The 23,669-nt window shown below is 48.7% G+C and overlaps 1 protein-coding gene across 1 annotated transcript in view; it reads left to right on the plus strand.

Annotated features, from left to right (window-relative positions):
- The window catches only part of TMEM131L (transmembrane 131 like), a 267,525-nt gene that overhangs the window by 134,233 nt on the left and 109,623 nt on the right, over window positions 1-23,669 (plus strand). Inside the window, exons 16-19 of the mRNA XM_082263743.1 lie at window positions 16,317-16,437; window positions 21,436-21,553; window positions 21,704-21,813; window positions 21,936-22,008. Of these exons, the coding sequence (XP_082119869.1) occupies window positions 16,317-16,437; window positions 21,436-21,553; window positions 21,704-21,813; window positions 21,936-22,008 (422 nt within the window). The remainder of the gene's footprint in view (window positions 1-16,316; window positions 16,438-21,435; window positions 21,554-21,703; window positions 21,814-21,935; window positions 22,009-23,669) is intronic.

Raw genomic sequence — 23,669 nt, forward strand, 5'->3', positions numbered from 1 at the left:
ACTTGCAACCTGGTGCCATTCCCCCTCGTGGCAGGGTTTATCCTCTCTCTGTTGCGGAGAATAAGGAGGAGTACGTGGTGGATTGCCCGGAGGCACATTCGCAAGTTCACTTACTCAGCGAGTGCTGGTTTTTTTTATTTGTAAAGAAGGGGGTTGAGTTGGGACTAGTGATTGGCCGATATCTGTTTTTCGTTACCGAAACAGATAGATATTTTGGCCATCGCATATCGGTATTGGCCGATATTTTTGCACTTTTCAAAATTTTGCAAAATAAACATAAATTTCGACACAAATCTGTTAATCAAACATGTTAATCTTTATCTATTAACATTTTTAACATTAAGGGCTCGTTCTTCACACCTTAACTGCAAGGAAAAGTGCACTTGCAGGGACAATGGTTTCTCATCATCTGATTGTGCATAATAAACTGCTGCAGTAATGCACTCACTCACTGCAATCATTTTAAATCACTACTGCAGTGCAGTCAGTGCAAAAATGCTAGAAGAAAAGCTAGGCAACAGCTAGACAGTGGATTAGATTGGAGTCAGTGGACTACCTCTGCAGTAGGGCACTCATTGCAACTACTGCAGTCAGTGCAAAACTGCTAGAAAAAAAGCTAGACAACAGCTAGACAGTGGATTGGAGTTGGACTCACTCACTGCGATGATTTACTGCAGTCAGTCCAAAACTGCTATTAAAAAAAGCTAAGCAACAGCTACACAGTGGATTGGATTGGAGTCAGTGGACTACCTCTGCAGTAGGGCACCACTGCAACTACTGCAGTCAGTGCTAAACTGCTAGAAAAAAAGCTAGGCAACAGCTAGACAGTGGATTGAATTGTAGTCAGTGGACTACCTCTGCAGTAGTGCACTCACTGCAATGATTTACTGCAGTCAGTGCAAAACTGCTAGAAAAAAAGCTAGGCAACAGCTAGACAGTGGATTGGATTGGAGTTAGTGGACTACCTCTGCAGTAGGGCACTCACTGCAACTACTGCAGTCAGTGCAAAACTGCTAGAAAAATAGCTAGGCAAAAGCTAGACAGTGGATTGGAGTCAGTGGACTACCGCTGCAGTAGGGCACTCACTGCAACTACTGCAGTCAGTGCAAAACTGCTAGAAAAAAGCTAGACGGTGGATTTGAGTGGACACTACTCTTTTCAATACTCCAACTTAAGTAGAAAAACATTATACTGCAGAAAGCGGAGCATTTCAGCATGTCCATGGTCACCTGTTAAAGGGCTTATGTTTTGTTCATATAATGCTGCCACTTCATAAACATGCACAGGAGGAATGGAGGATAGAGAAGCAGAGAGAGAGGTATCTTCTAGCGTGGGAAGCAAGTATTTTGTAGCGTGCCTCATTTTTTTTTCCACCACTGAAGAGGATGACTTCTTCTGTCAAATACTGGTTCCTTGAAATTGAGATGAAGTTCATCATCCAGGCTCATTATTGGAGATTTAGAAGAAATTAAATCCTCTGCATGAGGCCCCAATAAAACACTGAAAATGTCCTGATTAATTCGACCACAATGAAGAAGATTCTCTTCTGTTCGTTGATATATTTTGGGCATTTTCCTGTTTTTGCAGCATGCTGCTCTTTCATATTATAAAAATAGTGATCGGGACTTGTCGTTTCGGCTGGAACCTCCTGCACCTCCTGTTGAATATCTTCTGTCAGCCATTGTTTTGCCTTTGCCAATACATCTTCAGAAGAGAAAGCATGGTTCTTTTATCAAGGATTTAAAAGACTTGCAAGCACAACATTTTTAATCTCTTCATGCTTCTCAAAACCTATATCAATCAAAGCTCTTTGGCTTGACAGACCATCATTTGAAAGTTGGAGGGTGTTGTGTGCCATAACACTGAGGTATGACATATCAGCAAGCCTCCTTCCTTTCCGCATGTTTGCTCCACTGTCTCGAAGTAGCACAAGCATCACTCGGTCTTTGTTGATTCCCCAGTTTTCAAGCATGCCTAGAAACATTTCTCTACTGTACTCAGTGTGGGATTCTTGCATCACTTTTGTATTCAACACCAATTGCCTTTTTGTCCCATCCGCTGTCAATGAAGTGGCATGTAATGCCCCGTACACACGTGCAGATTATCTGAAGACTTTTGTCTGTAGACTTACCAAAACCATATAATATGAGGTCAAACCTAAACACTTTCAATTTGTATGCAATCCGGCAGGCCCTTGCACTACATAGAAAAGGTAAATCTGAAGACAAAAGTCTTCAGATAATCTGCACGTGTGTATGGGGCATAAGAATCATTAGTGACTCTGTGAGCAGTCAGTCATGAATGAGTGAGTTGCCAGCATTCTCTGGTTGTAGCATAGCCTTTACTTTGTCAACAACCTTTTGGTGAATCTTTCCCAGCATTTTGGTTCAATAATACTTCTCACTCTTCAGTGTGTAGCTTGGCTCAAGTATGGACATAAACCGCTTAAATCCTGATTCAGACACCATTGTAAATGGCTGGTTATCAGTGACCGTGATCTCTGTGATTACTCTGTCCAGCAGATGGGATCTTCCATCTGAATCTAGACAGTGACACCTGTTTTTTTTTTTTTTTTTTTCCAGAAACATATGTTTGTTATTGTTGCCTGGGATAGCGGAGGAGGTATTTTAAAATCACATTGACATTCATTATGTTTTTTCTGTGCTGCAAGATATAATTCAATATGATGAACTCTTAGATGGGCCCAAAGATTTGACGTATTTTTGTTTTTTGCAGTTACTGATCCTATGCTTATATTGTTTGTGCATGTGTTAAAACGAGAAATAGTCCCAGACCACACTTTTACTTTTTCTCTCCTCATCCATCTCCATTGCAATTTGAAAGACACAAAAAAGTAAAAAAAATGGCTTGCTGGCACCCTGTTGTGGATCGGTCGGTGGCTGACGCCTGGCGGTGTGGGCGGCTTGCTGGCACCCTGTTGTGGGTTGGTGGCTGACGCCTGGCGGTGTGGGTGGCTTGCTGGCACCATGTTGTGGGTTGGTGGCTGACGCCTGGCAGTGTGGGTGGCTTGCTTGCTGGCACCCTGTTGTGGGGTGGCTGGCTACTGTCACCCTGTTGTGGGTCGATGGCTGATGCCTGGCAGTGTGGATGGCTTGCTGAGTTGCTGGCACCCTTGTGGGTTGGTGGCTGACGCCTGGCAGTGTGGCTGGCTTGGTGTCACCCTGTTGTGAGTGGGTGACTGGCTTGCTGGAACATTGTGGTGGGTGGCTGGCTTGGTGTCACCCTGTGGTGGGTGGCTGGCTTGGTGTCACCCTGTGGTGGGTGGCTGGCTTGGTGTCACCCTGTGGTGGGTGGGTGGCTTGGTGTCACCCTGTGGTGGGTGGCTGGCTTGGTGTCACCCTGTGGTGGGTGGGTGGCTGGCTTGCTGGAACACTGTGGTGGGTGGGTGGCTGGCTTGCTGGAACACTGTGGTGGGTGGCTGGCTTGCTGGAACACTGTGGTGGGTGGCTGGCTTGCTGGAACACCGTGGTGGGTGACTGGCTTGCTGGAACACTGTGGTGGGTGGCTGGCTGGCTTGCTGGAACACTGTGGTGGGTGGCTAGCTGGCTTGCTGGAACACTGTGGTGGGTGGCTAGCTGGCTTGCTGGAACACTGTGGTGGGTGGCTAGCTGGCTTGCTGGAACACTGTGGTGGGTGGCTAGCTGGCTTGCTGGAACACTGTGGTGGGTGGCTAGCTGGCTTACTGGAACACTGTGGTGGCTGGCTGGCTTGCTGGAACACTGTGGTGGGTGGCTGGCTGGCTTGCTGGAACACTGTGGTGGGTGGCTGGCTTGCTGGAACACTGTGGTGGGTGGCTAGCTGGCTTGCTGGAACACTGTGGTGGGTGGGTGGCTGGCTTGCTGGAACACTGTGGTGGGTGGCTGGCTGGCTCGCTGGAACACTTTGATTGGTGGGTGGCTGGCTTGCTGGAACACTGTGGTGGGTGGCTGGCTTGCTGGAACACCGTGGTGGGTGACTGGCTTGCTGGAACACTGTGGTGGGTGGCTGGCTGGCTTGCTGGAACACTGTGGTGGGTGGCTAGCTGGCTTGCTGGAACACTGTGGTGGGTGGCTAGCTGGCTTGCTGGAACACTGTGGTGGGTGGCTAGCTGGCTTGCTGGAACACTGTGGTGGGTGGCTAGCTGGCTTGCTGGAACACTGTGGTGGGTGGCTAGCTGGCTTACTGGAACACTGTGGTGGCTGGCTGGCTTGCTGGAACACTGTGGTGGGTGGCTGGCTGGCTTGCTGGAACACTGTGGTGGGTGGCTGGCTTGCTGGAACACTGTGGTGGGTGGCTAGCTGGCTTGCTGGAACACTGTGGTGGGTGGCTGGCTGGCTTGCTGGAACACTGTGGTGGGTGGCTGGCTGGCTCGCTGGAACACTTTGATTGGTGGGTGGCTGGCTTGCTGGAACACTGTGGTGGGTGGCTGGCTGCTGGAACACTGTGATGGGTGGCTGGCTTGCTGGAACACTGTGTGGGTAGCTGGCTTGCTGGACACATTGTGGTTGGTGGCTGGCTTGGTGTCACCCTGTTATGGGTGGCTGGCTTGCTGGAACACTGTGGTGGGTGGCTGGCTTGCTGGAACACTGTGGTGGGTGGCTGGCTTGCTGGAACACCGTGGTGGGTGACTGGCTTGCTGGAACACTGTGGTGGGTGGCTGGCTGGCTTGCTGGAACACTGTGGTGGGTGGCTAGCTGGCTTGCTGGAACACTGTGGTGGGTGGCTAGCTGGCTTGCTGGAACACTGTGGTGGGTGGCTAGCTGGCTTGCTGGAACACTGTGGTGGGTGGCTAGCTGGCTTGCTGGAACACTGTGGTGGGTGGCTAGCTGGCTTACTGGAACACTGTGGTGGCTGGCTGGCTTGCTGGAACACTGTGGTGGGTGGCTGGCTGGCTTGCTGGAACACTGTGGTGGGTGGCTGGCTTGCTGGAACACTGTGGTGGGTGGCTAGCTGGCTTGCTGGAACACTGTGGTGGGTGGGTGGCTGGCTTGCTGGAACACTGTGGTGGGTGGCTGGCTGGCTCGCTGGAACACTTTGATTGGTGGGTGGCTGGCTTGCTGGAACACTGTGGTGGGTGGCTGGCTTGCTGGAACACCGTGGTGGGTGACTGGCTTGCTGGAACACTGTGGTGGGTGGCTGGCTGGCTTGCTGGAACACTGTGGTGGGTGGCTAGCTGGCTTGCTGGAACACTGTGGTGGGTGGCTAGCTGGCTTGCTGGAACACTGTGGTGGGTGGCTAGCTGGCTTGCTGGAACACTGTGGTGGGTGGCTAGCTGGCTTGCTGGAACACTGTGGTGGGTGGCTAGCTGGCTTACTGGAACACTGTGGTGGCTGGCTGGCTTGCTGGAACACTGTGGTGGGTGGCTGGCTGGCTTGCTGGAACACTGTGGTGGGTGGCTGGCTTGCTGGAACACTGTGGTGGGTGGCTAGCTGGCTTGCTGGAACACTGTGGTGGGTGGCTGGCTGGCTTGCTGGAACACTGTGGTGGGTGGCTGGCTGGCTCGCTGGAACACTTTGATTGGTGGGTGGCTGGCTTGCTGGAACACTGTGGTGGGTGGCTGGCTGCTGGAACACTGTGATGGGTGGCTGGCTTGCTGGAACACTGTGTGGGTAGCTGGCTTGCTGGACACATTGTGGTTGGTGGCTGGCTTGGTGTCACCCTGTTATGGGTGGCTGGCTGCTGGAACACTGTGATGGGTGGCTGGCTTGCTGGAACACTGTGGTGGGTGGCTGGCTTGCTGGAACACTGTGGTGGGTGGCTGGCTTGCTGGAACACTGTGGTGGGTGGCTGGCTTGCTGGAACACTGTGGTGGGTGGCTGGCTTGCTGGAACACTGTGGTGGGTGGCTGGCTTGCTGGAACACTGTGGTGGGTGGCTGGCTTGGTGTCACCCTGTTATGGGTGGCTGGCTTACTGGAACACTGTGGTGGGTGGCTGGCTTGGTGTCACTCTGTTGTGGGTGGTTTGCTTGCTGGAACACTGTGGTGGGTGGCTTGCTTGGTGTCACCCTGTTGTGGGTTGCTTGCTTACCGGAACACTGTGGTGGGTGGCTGGCTTGGGGTCATCTGGGTGGCTTTTTTGCTCGCTGGAACCCTGTTGTGGGGTGGGTGGCTGGGAGCTGGCACCCTGTTGTGGGGTGGGGGGCTGGATGCTGACGGCTAGCACCCTGTCCTGTTGTGGGTCGGTTTGCTGGCGGCTGGCACTCTGTGGTGGGTGGCTGAGGCCAGGGCCTGTAGGTGGATGGCTGGCACCGTGACCGGACTGCAGTTTTCTGCACAGGGCACACGAGGCTGTCTGAGGCATGGGAAGGCTGAACGTGTGCAGCGCACTGTGAAATTCCGTCACGTATGGGCCGTGCAGGCGTGGGAGGCGGTCTTAGAAGGCAGAACGTGTGCAGCGCAACACACGCAATGACGTCACGAAAATATCGGCAATATCGGTAACTTCAGAGGCCGATTCTGATATATCGGGGAAAGTGCATATCGGAACCCGATATATTGGTTTTGCCGATAATCGGTCGATCTCTAGTTGTGCATTGATTAATTATAGGGGCCTCAATCGCATCACGGTCAAAAATGCATACCCGATTCCGTTGGTTACTGAATTGTTTGATCATAACCAACTTTACCAAGCTTGACCTAAGGGCCGCGTATAACCCCGTAAGGATCAAGGAGGGGGATGAGTGAAAGACTGCGTTTTAATACCAGAACCGGTCATTACGGAAATCTAGTGATGTCCTTTGGCTTTTGCAATGCGCCCGCTGTCTTCCAGGAGTTCATCAATGATGTATTTTGTGATATGTTGCAGCAGCAATGCGTGGTAGTCTATTTGGACAACATCTTGATTTACTCGGACTCCATTGAACCACACTACCTGGATGTCAGACGAGTGCTGCAGCGGTTGCGTGAGAATGAGCTTTTCTGTAAGCTTGAGAAATGTGAATTCCACCTGTCTCAGGTTGCCTTTTTTGGCTACATAATTTCTGCTAAAGGGTTCTCCATGGACCCTCAGAAGGTTTTGGCTGTTCTACAATGGCCTCGCGCTAGTGGTCTCCGTTCCATTCAGCATTTTCATGGGTTTGCCAGCTACTATCAGAAATTTATCAGGAACTTTTCCTCTTTGGCCAAACCTATCTCCGATATGACCAAAAAGGGTAACGATCCCCACAGTTTGATGCCTGCTGCCTTCCAAGCTTTCGAGGGCTTCAAGTCTGCTTTCACTTTGGCTCCTATTCTGTCTCATCCGAATCCTGGTTTTCCCTTTGTCCTAGAGGTGGATGCCTCTGAGATGGGAGTAGGCGCCCTCCTGTCTCTTAGCGTCGGACGCCTGGTGGGCCCTTACTTCCTTGTGGGTTCTACTCCAAGAAGCTGTCTCCATCTGAATGCAATTACGAGATTGGAGGCAGAGAGCTCTTGGCCATTATTCTGGCTCTCAAGGAGTGGAGACAATTGCTTGAAGGTTCTGTGGTTCCAGTTCTCATTCTCACCAATCATAAGAATCTGACGTATCTCTCGGAGGCCAAGAGGCTCACACCCCGTTAAACCAAATGGGCCTTATTCTTGTCTCGTTTTAATTATGTGGTCTCCTATTTGCCAGAGAATGGTAAAGAATGTTAAACCTGATGCCTTGTCTCGCCAGTGTTCTGAGTTGTCCAGGGAGGACTGTGCCGACACCGGTTATACCTTTTGGATCACATCCTGGCTACCACCTGCACCAACTTAACCTCTGTTCTTGGGGAACAGATCTTGGCTGCCCAACCTGATGCTCCCACAGGGAGACCTGCTGGCAAATGTTTTGTACCTGAGGGGTTGTACATCAGACTGTTGCGCACATACCACTGATGGGCTATTTCCCATCAGTTCTGGTGGCCATCTCTCCGCACTGATGTTGCTGTGTATGTGGCTGCTTGTTTGGTCTGTGCCCAGAACAAATCTCCGCAGCCCCTTTCCCTTGGGTCTACTGCATCCCATTTCCAATGGGGAGTGTCCCTCGTCTCACCTGGCCATAGATTTTATTGTGGAACTTCCCATGTCTCGAGATTACATGGTTATCCTCATGGTTGTTGACCTGTTCTTCAAAATGTGCCACTCTGTTCTGTTTAAGCGGCTGCCTACCTCTCAGGAGCTTGCCTCTGTGTTTGCCAGGGAGGTTTTCCGCTTACAGGGGTTGCGTAAGGGGATTGTCTTGGACCATGGGAGCCAGTTTGTCTCCAGGTTCTGGCGCGCCTTTTGCTCCCAGTTGGGTATTCAACTCTCCTTCTCCATGGCCGACCATCCGCAGTCCAATGGTGCCGCTGAGCGTTCCACTCAAGCTCTGGAGCAATTTCTCTGCTGCTATATCTCTTACCATCAGGACAATTGGGTTGATCTGCTACCCTGGGCAGAGTTTGCCAGGAACTGTGCCATCAACTTGTCTTCCAGAATGACTCCATTCATGGCCAATTATGGGTTCCAACCCATTGTGTTGCCTGAGTCGTTCTCGCCACCGGACATCCCAGTTGTGGAGGATAATCTTCGTGCCCTCCGTTCCTCTTGGAGTGCAGATTCAAGAGTCTTTACGGGTCTCTGCACAGCGTCAAAAGCTCCAGGCAGACGTTTATCTGCTTCTTCGTACCAGGTCGGCGGGAGGGTGTGGTTGTGGACCTGTAATCTCAACCTCAGGGTGCCCATTCCTAAACTGGCACCTCGTTTTGTTGGGCCTTTTCACATTCTCCACAAGGTGAACCCGTGGCCTATGTCCTTGAGCTTCCTCCTGGCATGCGTATTTCTAGTGTCTCACGTGTCACTTTTGAAGCCTCTAGTTTGCAATCGCTATACTTCACTTCCTGACCCTCGTCCCATTCCTGTGGGCAATCATGCAGAGAATGAGGTTAGCCTCTTGGATTCTCGTCTATTCCAAGGTCAGGTTCAATACCTGGTGCACTGGAAGTGTTATGGTCCTGAGGAGCGCTCCTGGGTTCCCTCCACTGATGTTCATGCTCCCGCCCTTCTCTGCGCTTTCCACGCTTGCTTTCCTCAGAAACCCATTTTTTACTTCGCAGAGGGGCCATTAAGGGAAGGGTACTGTCGAGGTCTTTCCTTGCCTTCCTGTTGGCAGCCATCTTGGACATAGGCAGAGTGCGGTCTCTTATAAACTCTGTTTGCATCATCACTTGCCTGCTCAGTGATGATGTTGCACACCGGACTATATATCGCCTAATACCTTGCAGTCCTTGCCCTTGTGTTTGTGCTCCAAGGTGCATCACTGCTAGCAGTCTTCTGTTCTCCGTGTTTCTTCGTGCATGACCTGGCTTGGCTGACGACTTTCCTGGCTCTCGATCCTGCATCGGCAGATTATCCGGCATTGGCAGACTACGCGCTATTGGACCCGACCCTGGCTTGAATGACTACCCGCTTCTGGACTTCACCCTGGCTGTTCCTGATTTTGGTCTTCGCTCTTGCTGTGCGTTTATTGTTGTTGTCCTAATAAATTGCATCTTTGTGTGGTCTGTTTTCCTGGCACCCTTACAAAAGCCTCTGTGTTAATGTATACAAAAAAATACATGGGTGGAGTCGACCTCTGCAACAAGGTCTTGCAGCCCCACCTGGTCCAGAGGAAATCAAAAGGTTTGCTATAAAAAGCTTGCAATAATACTGTAGCTTATCCAGGCGTGTCATCGCAATCCATTTTTTATATAAATGAATAAAAGCTGACCACTGTAAGTGTTAAATGGTTTATCTAAACCCTCTAATTACTACTTTGTCTGAACAGCTTGGTCTGTTAAAGTAAATTGAATAAACAGACCTACTGGGCAGATCACCAGGTTAAAATAAGGTAAAAAAAAATTATTGCAGACTCCATATCTAAGAATTTGTAAGGTGCAATGTAATAAATGTTTATTTTTGGGTTTTATACTGCTTTCAAGGTGAAGTGTGGGATTATGTTAAAATAAAAAAAAACTTTCATGCTCACCTGTATGGCTGCAGCATCGCTATGCTATTGCGGGTGTCCTCCTGCTGGCTAGAAGGCTGAGAACTGAGTTATTGCATGACCGCTGATTAACTCAGTTCTCAGTCAGCTCTGCACCACAAGTGCTCACTAGTGCGTCTGGCTGAAGAGGGGACAAAAGCCATTGGGTCAGGCTCAGTGGCGCGCTGGTTAACATTGTTGATATCCTTCCAGAGCCTGGACCAGTACTGTGACGTCAGCCAACAGAGAATCTGCCCATTCTTTTAATCTTATAACTGTTTTTAAAAAAGGAGCTTTCTCTTTCGTTCATTGACAGACGCAGCTGCTGATTCTTCTTAACCATTGGTTATACTGCCCCCCTACAGGAGTAGGACAATAGGCAGGAAAAAGCTTGACTACACCTATGGGCAGTCCCAGGGGGTATACACTCACTCTCAGCTATAGGCACTTTTTCTGCCTAGTCAGGAGTAAGGATCTAGTTCCTTGCTGGGATCTCTGGTTCTGGCAATTTTTTATTTTTAAATGGAATTTTCCCCCCTTTTTATAATTTTGTTCCTGTTAACTACAATCAAGTGCCGGACTGGGTGACAAACTGGGTAATCTAGATCCTTAGGGTCCCCCCAATTTGGCCAGCGAGTGCATGCAGACTGCAGCTCTGCGCTAGGTCGGCCGCGACATAGCCCGACTGGATGAGGGTTGGCCTGCGAGTTAAATGTCTCATTAGGGCGCATTCGAACTGGCTTCGGTCTGAGTCCCAGCATTTCCTCCTAGCCGGTAGCCCCCCATTTAGATGGCGAGGGGTTTCTTTCTGAAGCGGTGCCCGCATGGTTCCTGGTATCGTGAGTAACTGCCCCCCCCCCCCTCTAGAGGAGGGTTTTGGGGTGGACTTGGGCCACTCCCTGGGATGTAGGGACCCCCAGGTTCTCCCCCCCCCCCCCAGTCCCTCTAAAATGTTGGTGGTCGCTGGGGGTCTTTCGGCCTTCACCCCTCCCTAGGTGAGGTTATGAGCTGGCTGTTGCCACATGCTCTTAATGGGGCTGGTTGGAGTTGCAGCTGACTGGGTTTTCCTGGTGCGCAATAGGGAGCTGAGCAGGGTTTCCTGACATCCTGGAGGTTGGTGACGGATGGTTTAACATCTGCGGGTACACGCCTCTCGCGGCTGAATCCGGTCGAAAATTTAGGCTACGGCTTTGCGGCCTACTCATTGGAAACTTTTTGTGAGGCGTCCCCTGCGAGAGTGACTGAGACCACTGCCTCCCATTTGGGCATCCACCTTCCCCTCCTCTGCCCCTGGGTGGTCACCTCTGATGGGGCTCGCATCCATGTGGCCAAGTCAGGCGCCTCCATTGGGGGGCAGCCCCAGTGTGTTTAGTTGAAGCCCCCCCTCTGCCTTTGGGCATCTGCCGGGCTGAGGAACCCGTGCACTTGCGGCTGGGCCTCCACAAAAATTTAGGCCGCAGCTTGCAGGCTGCAAGGTCATTTGGTCAGTTTGGCACCTCCCTTCTGAAGGGGTGGCGCTGTGGGGGCACTTCATTTGTGAATTACAGCCTTGCCGCCATTATTGTGTGGGGCATCTGCCCCTTTTAGCGCTGCGGGACCATCAGGGTACCCTGCCTATGTGTCCGCATCCCGGAGGGTGGCCCCTTTTAAGGAGGCTATTTCCTATTAGGCCCTCTATGGAGGTCTAGGAGGGTGACCCCCTTGTTTTTTGCGGGGTCCAGTAGGTGGTCCAATCGTGGGCCCTTGATCGGCGTCCCCTTTGCGCGATCATGGTGGGGGCCTCCCCTGATTGTTATGTTTTCGGGTGAGCTTGGTTTATAGTGACCCTACTGGGTCTGCGTTCACGCACTGTGAGTGCTCAGATAGTGAGGATGATTCCTCTGCTCCTCTAGTTGCGCATGAAAAGGCGCTGGTGGATGCACTGTGTCGGATCGTGACGCTCTGAAATTGGAGGTTGTGGCTGATGCTGCGTCAGAGATGCCAGACCCTTTTTGGCACCAACAGGCTCTCCAAAGCCGCAAGGATGTTCCCTTGTCCACTCACTTAGACAATATTGCCACAAAACAGTGTTCCTGTCCAAAACGCAGTGGTTCCTAAGTGCTTTTTGCTTGCAGTGTCCTTACCTGTAGTGGACTCGTCGGTTTAAAGGTTAAAAAACACTACCTTAAATCCGGTTGAGAATTTCCCAGCCTTAAAAGATCCAGCTGATAGGAGGTCAGAGGCTCTGGCCCGCCATATGTTCACTGTGACTGGTTCGGCACTTAGGCCGGTATTTACGATTGCCCTGGTGTCGCAACCTCTGACTGAGTGGGCTAAACTTTTATGCCAATACCTGGAGGGGAAACAACTTCCTCCTGTCTTTTCGGAGCTGGCAGATCAGTTGGTCCAGGGGCTACAGTTTATCTGTCATGTCTTTTTGGATGCAGCTCCTCTGATTTCTAAACTGTCGGTATCAGCAGTCATCCTTCGGCATATTATCTGGCTGAACTGCTGGTCTGCGGACCAGACTTCTAAGTAGACTTTATCTGATCTCCCCTTTGTAGGGGATCGCCTGTTTGGAGCTTCCTTGGATGACATTGTTAATGGTCTCGCAGGGGGGAAGCGTACTCCTCTTCCGCAGGCTACCAAGGGCAAGGAGGCCTGTCGTAGACGTGGGCCATTCTCCTCGCCTCATAAGAGGTCTTTTCGTCTCTCAGGGTCTCCAGACAAGGGATCAAAAGTCAGGGCCTCCACCAGAGGTTCCAAAAGGACTTGATCTGGCAAGCCACGAGCGAGTTCCTCCAGACCTGCGGACAAGGCTGCCTCTGCATGCAGGGGTGTCCTCATCCGTTTCTGGGGTAGGAGGATGTCTTCGCTGGTTTACGAATCCATGGACCTCCCTTGTACAAGACAAGTGGGTCCACTAAGTTATTTGGTCAGGCTATAAGATTGAGTTCGGTCTTATCCTCTGGAAAAGTTCTTCTCTTTCAACCTGCACTTCTCTTTGGGGCAGTGCAAGACTTGTTACTTCAAGGGTGATTGTTCCGGTTCTCACTTTGGAAAGTTTTTTTAGGGGTTTTTACTCAAACCTCCTTTACAGTCCCCTGGTAGGAAGGCAATTCTGGACCTCAAGCACTAAACTGCTTTGTGCGAGTACAGACGTTCTGCATGGAAGTCCATTCACACGGTAGTGTTGTCGCTACCTCAGGGGGATTTCTCCTCGCTTCTGTCGACATGAAGGACGCCTACCTGCACATTCTAATATGTGCTGGTCACCAGCGCTTCCTCTGTTTTGCCATGGGTGGGGAGTATTATCAGTTTGTGACCTTGGTCTCACCTCTGCTTCTCGGGTCTTCATAAGTGTTTGCCCCGGTGCTGGCATTGTTTGAGTCAGCTGGGGATTGCTGTACTGGGGTACCTGGACGATTTTCTTCTGTGAGCGGAGTCTCTGACTGTCCTGATGGCCAACTGGAGATTGCTCTGCGAAACTCTTGAGGGAGTTCGGTTGGATTCTGAACCTTCAGGAGTCTGCTTTGGTTCTGTCCACAAAAACTGGACTATCTGGGTCTGACTCGGGACTTGAGCTCAGCCAGAGTGTTTCTTCCTCTGAAAAAACCTCCAGACTTTGCAGGAGGCAATTCAGCTTCTGTTGTTCAGCAGACGGTCATTCCTCCGGGCTTGCATGCAGGTGCTGGGCCTGATGCTGTCCACCCTTGAGGCGGTTTGCTTACACAGTTCCACACAAGATCTCTGCAAAAGAGATTCTGGTAAAACCGGATAAGAATCCCCAGTCTCTAGAGGTGGCTTCGTTCTCTGGCACTTCCGACAGGTAAAATCCTTTCTCCCCCTGTACGGGACGTTTGTCACCACGGATGCCAGCTGGTCCGGGTGGGAAGGCATCCTAAGTAGAGATGCGCTCAGGGGGTCTGGACTCTGGCAGAGTCCAGACTGCCAATTAATGTATCGGAACTCCGAGCAATCAGACTTTGCAATCAGACTTTGCCTGGCTCATTGGACAATTCGTCTTCAGGGGTGTACGGTACAACTTAATTCGGACAATGCCACGGCCGTGATCTCTATCAGTCACCAAGGGGCCACAAGAAGTGTCCTGGCAGCTTGGTAAGTAGCCGACATTCTAAGGTGGGCTGACCGGTTCGTTCCAGCCTCTCAAACTTTTGTCACAACTCCTGTGCAGGATCCAGGCAGAAGGGATTCCAGTATTCTAGTGGCTCCAGACTGGCCTCGCCGGTCTTGGTACGCCGATCTGGTATGGCTGGCGCCGATGCTCCTTGGGGACTTCCTCTCAGGGAGGATCTGCTGTCTCAAGGACCAATCTTCCATCCTGCTTTACAGCTGCTGGCTTTGACTACTTGGCTGTTGAGCGCCAGGGTCTGAATGATGGTTTGTCTGAGTCGATGATTCCTACGCTGTTAAAAGCTAGGAAATCTACTTCTAGGAAGATCTACCATCGTACGTGCAAGACCTACATTGTGTGGTGTGAGTCCCTTGGGATTCATCCTCGCTCCTTCTCGATGATCAGATTTGAACCTTCCTTCAGTGGGCGGGGGGAGCAGAAACAAACAGAAATTGGCTTTGAGTCCCATCAAGGGCTAGGTGTCGGTTTTTGGGGGTCTTTTTCCAAAACCTTTGGCCACACTCTCCCTGGTGCGTACCTTTTCTTCAGGGTGTCCGACATTGGTTCCTTCAGTGCGGGCTCTGTTGCCTCCCTGGAATCTTATTGTGGTGCTTTCAGCTCTACAGAAGCCTCCCTTCTTCGCTGCCCTAGAAGGTGGCCACCTTTAGTGGCTATCAGCTCTGCGCGCAGGGTGTCTGAACTGGCGGCGTTATCTTGTCCACCTTATAGTGATTCCCAGGGATAAGGTGGTGCTTTTCCCCTTTCCGTCATTTCTTCCTAAGGTGGTCTCTAACTTTCATTTGAATGAAGGCATTGTGTGGCCTCCCCTGTGTCCCAGGCCTAATCATCTGAAGGAAATTGGCTTGCATGCCTTGGATGTGGTTCGGGCAATTAGGATGTACCTGACAGCTACAGAGTCTTTTAGGAGGTCAGTCCCTCTTTGTGCTCACGGACAGACCTTTCAAAGAGTTGTCCGCTTCTTTTGCGACCATTTCCAGATGGATCAGATGGTGGTTCAGGCCTATTGCATCAAGGGTCAGGTTCCTCCTTTCCCTGTCAAGGCGCACTCTACTAGGGTGCTTGTCTCCTGGGCAGTGACGCTGGTTTGCAAGGTGGCCACCTGGTCGTCGGTGCACACTTTTACAGTTTTTTGTAAAGTGGATGTGGTGACATCTGCGGATGCTTCTTTTGGCCACAAGGTTTTGCTGGCTGCTGTTTAGAGGACCTGGTCCTCTTTAAGGGTGTATTGTTTTTTTCAGGTGTTTCTGGTTGAGCTCTATGTTACCTGGTTGGCTATGGTGTAGACTTGGGAATTTTTTTCTGCGGTTTCCCATCCTTCATGTTTGACACTGCTTTGGGACGTCACAATGGTTAAGAAGAATCAGGAGCTTTGTCCGTCAATGAACGAAAGAGAAAATGGGATTTTTGACCTACCATAAAATCCATTTCTCTGATGTTCATTGACAGACACAGCACCCATCCCTCTGGAATTTGCTTTCTTCTGACACTGCTTGCAACAAAACTGAGTGCCTATAGCGGAGAGTGGGTGTATACCCCCCGGGACTCCCCATAGGCATAGTCAAGTTTTTTCCTGCCTAGTGTCCTACTCCTGTAGGGGGCAGTATAACCAATGGTTAAGAAGAATCTGGAGCTGTGTCTGTCAATGAACATTAGAGAAATAGATTTCACGGTAAGTGCAAAATCCTATTTTTTAGTTTATATGCTCTCATCAGTAGGCAGTGGGGGAAAGGCTGTTGGTTCATTTGTAATTTTAGTGTCTATAATATCTTTGAATAGCTAGTTTGTTGACGTATATCTATGGTCAAACCACAAAATCATATATTTTATATCCACAATGTATTTCAATTAATTCTAGCTACTTATTAATCTGAGCAATCTTGAAGTTTGTGAAAATCCCCATACATTTACTTCCTGGCATTCCATGACACAGATACACTATACTCTTTGAGCAGGCACTGCTGTGTCACAGAAAGGTACCATTGGGTATATAGTCTTTAGAAATCAAAAGTCAACAGCAGAGCAGAAGCTGCAGGCAATGCAGAGAATCCAGGAAGTTGTGTAAAGAGATGACCAGTAGACAGATGGCAGTCACATAAATAGCTTACATTGAACTGTCAAAAATGTTACTATTGCTATTACAATGCTAATATTCTAAAATGAAAATGTATGCTGTGACCATATAATTTCTTTAAATTGTAGTCCTACCCAGACAATTTTTGGTATTTTGTTTTTTAGAAGAAAGTGTGCGCTGGCATCATAGCCTCTCCCTTGGGATGTCTGCCTGGAGTATAGACTACGAGTTAGGGTCTGAACTCTATCTAAAGTTTCAGAAGATGCATGATGCGGATATGTGCAGGTGAGAGACAGCTATGTGCTGCTGTTTAGCTTGTTTCAGTTTGTAAATGAAAGTGTTACTAAACCCAGAACCTGCATTCACTAGATCTGGTCTCCCACAGTACTCCAAACATAGAAATACAATTATTTTATTAAACTTAAACTGCTAAATACCTTTTCTCTTTTGTTAATTGACCGACACAGCTCCTGATCTTCATAACCATTGGGTTATACTGCCCCCTACAGGAGTAGTGCACTAGGCAGAAAAAAAGTCTGGCTATACCTATAGGCAGTCCCAGGGGGTATACTCCCTCTCCCTGCTATAGGCACTCAGTTTTTTTTTTTCTGCCTAGTCGGGAGTAAGGACCTAGTTCCTTGCTGGGATCCCTGGTCCTGGCAATTTTTTTTTTTTTTTTCCAGATAGAAATTTTTCTCCTGGATTTTTCCTGTGAGATCTACAATCAACTGCCAGACTGGGCAACGGGCTGGATAATCTAGATCCAGTGGTCACCCCAGTCTGGCCAGCAAGTGTGTGTAGACCTGTTCCACTGGACGGATAATCTCAGGGAGTGTTCTGTCCAAGTCCAGTCCGACAATGTCACGGCGGTGGCATATGTCAATCATCAAGGGAGCACCAGGAGTGCTCTGGCGGCTCTGGAGGTAGCGAAGATCCTGCTCTGGGCAGAGGACTATGTCCCAGCCCTATCCGTCGTGTACATTCCCGGCGTAGACAGTTGGCAGGCAGACTACCTGAGTCGTCAAACTCTGGATCAGGGAGAGTGGTCCCTGCATCCATAGGTGTTCCACCAGCTGTGTCTCCGGTGGGGGGACCCCGGATGTGGACCTGTTTGCCTCTAGATAAAACAGGAACGTTTCAAAGTTTGTGGCTCGGTCCAGGGATCCTCTGGTCGACGCCATGGTGGCTCCCTGGAGCCAGAACGGGCTAATTTTATGCGTTTCCTCCGCTGAAACTTTTATCTCGCCTGCTATGCAGGGTCGAGTTGGAGGGTATTCTGGTGGCTCCCGATTTAGACCCGGAGATCCTGGTACGCCGATGTGATTCAGCAGAAGGTCGCATGCCCGTGCAGACTTCCTCTGAGGGAAAATCTTCTATTAACAGTCACTGGCTTTATCGGTTCTTCAAAAATCTCCTTTCGAGAACATAAGACGTTTCCTTGCTCACCTTGTTGCAGAAAGTTGCCTTTTTGGTGGCTATCACCTCTGCGCGCAGGTTTTCTGAACTAGCGGCGCTGTCTTCCCGCTCTCCTTATCTGGTAATACACAGGTATAAGGTAGTGTTACGGCCTAGTCCATCATTTCTTCCTTAGGTGGTTTCAGACTTCCATCTGAATGAATACATAGTGCATCCGTCACTCTGTCCGAAACGTTTGCATCCTAAATAAATTGCCTTGCATTGCTTGGATGTGGTTCGGGCGATACGGGTGTATCTGGAGACTAGACTACTGAGTCCTTTCGTAAGTCTGACTCTCTGTGAATACGGATGGACCCCATAGGGGTCAGGCTGCCTCTGCGGCAACCATCTCTCGATGGATCAGACAGACTGTGGTGAAGGCGTATTCTCTTAAGGGCAAGATTCCTCCTTTCCCTATCACGGCTCACTCTATGTGGGCGTTGAGTGCCTCTTGGGCTTTCCGCCATCAAGCGTCAGTGATGCAGGTTTGCAAGGCGGCCACTTGGTTGTCTGTACATAGCTGTACAACACAGAGGGATGTGTTAGCATCCTCGGATGCATCTTTTGGCCGCAAGGGTTTGCAGGCCGCCATTTAAGGAGCAGTCTACTTTTTCTTCTCCTTTATGGTTTTGCTACAATTGAGCGCCAGTTGTTGCTTGTTGGGCTTCATGCTATATAGTTGGCTATGTTAGCCATGGAAATTGCATTCTTTTAAGTTTGTTCTTTCCCCACCCCTCAGTGGTTACTGCTTTTGTACGTCCCATCCGTCAATGATTTAAAGCAGCAGCTACGTCCATCGGTGGACGAATATGAAAATGGGATTTTTTTACCTACCATAAAATCCATTTCTCTGAGTCCACTGACGGACGTAGCTCCCACCCCTCTTTTCTTTGAAGAGTTGGGTTTTGGTTATTATTCACTGCTTGCATATAAACTGGCGTGTCAAAGCCTTTGGCTCTACCTGGTCACTCCTAGTGGGAGGGGCTTATTACTCATCCGTCTATGATTTAAAGCAGCAGCTACGTTTGTCGGTGGATTTTATTGTAAGTAAAAAATCCCATTTTTTAGCGTGGCACGGTTTATGGTTTTATGCCTTGAATGTGGTCTGGGCAATTAGGGTATCCCTGGCAGCTACAGCGTCTTTTAGAAAGTCAGACTTTCTATCTGTGCTCACGGATGGGTCTCGCAGAGGGTTTTTCGCTTCCTCTGCGACCATTTCCAGTTGGATCAGACAGACAGTTATTCAGGCCTATTACATCAGCGGTCAAGTTCCTTCTTTCCCTGTCAAGGCGCACTTTACTCGGGCACTTGGTGCCTCCTGGGCCTTCCGTCATCAGGCGTCAGTGATGCAGGTTTGAAAGGGGGCTTCCTGATCGTCACTGCACACTTTCACAAAGTTCTATAAAGTGGATGTGTTGGCATCTGCGGATGCTTCTTTTGGCCACATGTTTTTGCATGCTGCTGTTTACAGGACCTGATCCTCTTGAGGGTGTATTCTTTTTTTTTTTTTAGGTGAGCTCCCGCTGTTTTGATTGAGCTTGTGTTGCTTGGTTGGCTACTGTTTTGCATTGGGAATTGTTTTGCTGTTTCCACCCTCATGTTTAACACTTCTTTGGGACGTCCCAATGATTATGAAGATCAGGAGCTGTGTCCATCAATGAACATAAGAGAAAGTGGGATTTTTTGACTTTTGACCGTAAAATACATTTCTCTGATGTTCATTGGCGGACACAGCACCCACCCCTCTGTGGAGTTGTAATTCTTCTGATACTGCTTGTAACAAAACTGAGTACCTATAGCAGGGAGAGGGAGTATACCCCCTGGGACTGCCCATAGTCATAGCCAGACTTTTTTTCTGTCTAGTGTCCTACTCCTGTAGGGTGCAGTATAATCCAATGGTTATGAAGATCCAACTTGGTGTTAGGGTTTTTTTTTTTTCCTCCATGGTACCACTGTATGTAGGATTATTGCCACGCGCTCTCTTGCTCACTCCTGAGTTGGACTAGGGCCTGTGGACTATGGGATGTGTTGTGTGCATATAGCAATGCACATAATCGCAACTAATCTGCACTGCTTGTTCCAAACAAATAGAAGTGACATGGAAATTAGAGGTTTGGGAGATCTCAAAGAGGGTGTTACAAAGAGGCAGAAAAAGACAGTAAGAAAAGATTTCATGAAAAAAAAAAAAGTTACATTCTGGATATGTGTTTGAATTAGGTTTGAAGAATAAGGAAATCCAGTTGTTTAGTGTTCCTTTAAACATCCCTAGAAGCTGTTGAGTGGGTAAAACCCAAATTGATATGTATATACACTGCTCAAAAAAATGAAAGGAACACTTTTTAATCAGTGTATAGCATCAAGTCAATGAAACTCCTGGGATATTTAACAGGGGCAGTAGATGGGCAACAATGAGCCGACCTCCAAAACAGAAATGGTTTTACAGGTGGAGGCCACCGAAATTTTATTCCCTAGTTCTCTATATCTGACTGTTTTTCCACTTGCATTTGGCTAGGGTCAGTCTCACTACTGGTAGCATGAGGCGATACCTCAACCCTATAGAGGTTGCACAGGCATTGCAACTCTTCCAGGATGGCACATCAATACGTGCCATTGCCCGAAGGTTTGCTGTTTCTCGCAGCACAGTCTCTAGAGCATAGAGGAGATTCCAGGAGACAGGCAGTTGCTCTAGCAGAGCTTGACAGGTTCGCAGAAGGTCCTTAACCCATCAGCAGGACCGGTATCTGCTCCTTTGTGCAAGGAGGAAGAGGATGAGCACTGCCAGGGCTCTACAAAATGACCTCCATCAGGCCACTTGTGTGAATGTCTCTGACCATACAATCAGAAACAGACTTCAGAATGGTGGTCTGATAGCCCAACATCCTCTAGTGGTCCGTGTGCTCACTGCCCCGCACCGTGGAGCTCGATTTGCCATTGAACATCAGCATTGGCACATCCGCCACTGGCGCCCTGTGCTTTTCACAGATGAACTTGGAGTGTTCTCTCTGAGCATGTGACAGACGTGAAAGGGTCTGGAGAAGCCATGGAGAATGTTTTTCTGCCTGTAACATTATTCACCATGACCGGTTTGGTGGTGGGTAAGTGATGGTCTAGGGAGGCATATCCATGGAGGGACGCACATACCTCTACAGTCTAGACAATGGCACCCTGACTGCCATTAGGTATTGGGATGAAATCCCTGTACCCATTGTTAGACCCTACACTGGTGCAGTGGGTCCTGGGTTCCTCCTGGTGCACGACAATGCCCGGCCTCATGTGGCGAGAGTATGCAGCCAGTTCCTGGAGGATAAAGGAATTAAAATTAAATAACCCCTCACGCTCATCTGAACTAAATCTGATAGAACACCTCTGGGACATTATGTGTTAGTCTATCCGATGCCGCCAGGTTGCACTTAAGTCTGTTTAGGATCTCCGTGATGCCCTGGTCCAGATCTGGGAGAAATACCCCAGGACACCATCCGTTGTCTCATTAGGAGCATGCCCTTATGTTGTCAGGCATGCATACATGCACATGAGTGCCATACAAATTACAGAGTACCATTTTGAGTTGCTGCAATGAGATTTCAGCAAAATGAACTAGTCTGCTGCATCACTTTTTTACTTTGATTTTTGAGGTGTCTTTGAATTCAGTCCTCTGTAGGATGTTCATTTTCATTTCCATTAAACGATGTGGCATCCTTTGGTTCCTAATACATTACCCAGTCCATATCTGTATAGAGTTCCAGCATGAGATTTTTCCCCATTGAGATCTGTGATTTCAAAATGTTCCTTTAATTTTTCTGAGCAGTGTATGTTTTTGTTTGTGTGCAGGAGGAAGAATATAGAGAATAGCTGCAGTACCCAACAGAAGAAAGACGTTTTTCTACCCCAGTTGATTGCTGAGCCTGATCTTGTGAATTTCACTGCAACTGCACTAAGTAACAACTCGGTAATTAAACTACACTTTCATAATTTTACTTTTGCTGCTATTGCTACATCTCAACATGTCTTTCGTAATAATAGAATACTTGATTTATATTTAGGGGTTAAATGCCTATCTTTGAATTTTAGTTTCATACTTTTTGGTGTTATGTTTTAGGTGAAATATGTTATGCTGAAGAACCCATCTCCCTTTCCAGTAACAGTGCAACTACTACCTCTCTATCATTACCCCAACCCTCAAGCTGTTGTCAGCCTTCTTGGTAAATGGTATGTACATTTGCCTAATCATTGCCTATGCTTGAACCTTCTGTTTTATTTGGGTTTTCATCACAGCACCAGTTTTGTGTGCCCAATTTTTTTTTTTAATTTGAAAATTGTTTGCTTTTTAGGTATGGTACAAATGAGCAGGAGATTGACTTCACAACAGGAGAATTCATGCTGCAAAAACAATGTGATACGCAGGTAACATACGTAGGTTTTTAAATAAAACTTTAGGTTTGTTAAATGGTATAAACCTAAAACAGCATCCGTTTTTAATGGAAGACCATATCTATGCATATTGAATTACATTTTATTGAGATATATATATTTGGGAAATAGGACGACTTCAAGCTTTTGTTTTTGTGTTGTAAGGTTTTGTTCTTGGGTCAATGAGATGAAAGTAAAGCGAAGTATATAGAGGGGCAGCAGAAGAAAAGTAGTAGGAAGGAAGGATTCACGCTGTGGTGTTTGTGATGGTATGCAAGGCAAAGTTGAATGTTTGGACTTTGATCTCTTTAATTGGGGAAAGTTTTGCTTTGAAGTTGTTGTGCAAATGAAAGTGAGGGACTTGGATGTACCATGAATATGTTGGTAGAAGATGTTGACTGATTCTTTGGTGACACAACAGTACCATTTACACTGAGAAATTTTTCAGGATGGTGTTTTGCAATTTGAAGGTGGTAGAGACGGGTAAGAATAGATTATTAGTGAATAATAGGTCTGTATGCAATCTGTGTACATGTAATATTGGAGAACAAAGAAAGAAATGATTTGGAAGGAGCGGTATTATGAATACAGAAAAAAAGCTGAAGACCGGACTTTTGAAGACCTTAATGAGGGTGTGACAACACTGAAGAGGAGCAAGAGTGGTCTGAAAAGTATGGAAAAAGCCATGACAGGATGGTGTTCGGAATACCAACTATATGCCGTAGTCTGTAGAGAATGCAAGAGAAAAGACTTAGTAGAAGAGTTTCAGCAAAGTCGCATATAAAAAAAAAAAAAATACAAAACATGTTTTATCTTTCGTTCATTGGCGGACACAACTCCTGATTCTTCTTAACCATTGGGTTATATTGCACCCTACAGGAGTAGGACACTAGGCAGGAAAAAGCTTGACTACGCCTATGGGTAGTCCCAGAGGGTATACACCCACTCTCAGCTATAAGCACTTTTTTTCTGCCTGGTCAGAAGTAAGGACCTAGTTCCTTGCTGGGATCTTCGGCCCCACAGTGAGGTTAGCTGAAGCCTCTGCTCTTCCTTTGGGCATATGCCTCGCTGGGATCAGTGCACTTGCGGCTGGGCCTCCACATGAATTTAGGCCACGGCCAGCTTGGCGCCTCCCTCAGAAGGGGTGGCGCTTTGGAGGCGGTTTATTTTATTGATTGCAACCATGCCGCTATTATTGTGTAGGGCACCTTCCCCTTATTAGCAATGCGGGACCATCAGGGTACCCTGCCTGCATGTCCACGTCATGGCAGATGGCCCCCTTTTAAGAGGGCTATTTCCTATTATGTGGGATTCTATGGAGGGGCTCAAAAGGCCACCCCCTTGTGTTTTTTTATTTTATTTTGCAGGGTCCAGTAAGTGGTAATTCGCGGGCCCTTGGTCGGCGTCCACTTTGCTGGATCGCAGTCGGCGTCCCTTCCCTCATTGTTGTGTTTTCCGGGTGAGCTTAGTATATAGCGTCCCCCGCCCTCCCCTGCCTCCTCTGTCTCATCTGATCCTGAATCTGTTTCGGCCACTGCGGACGCGAGTCACCCTACTAGGTCTGCGTCCATGCACCCTCAGATAATGAAGATGATTCCTCTGCTCCTCTAGCCATGCATGAAAAGACGCTGGCAGATGCACTGATTGTGTCAGTG

Source organism: Pelophylax lessonae (genome assembly GCF_965119305.1).
Source record: "Pelophylax lessonae genome assembly, chromosome: 1".
In the NCBI taxonomy this organism is placed as follows: Eukaryota; Metazoa; Chordata; class Amphibia; order Anura; family Ranidae; genus Pelophylax; species Pelophylax lessonae.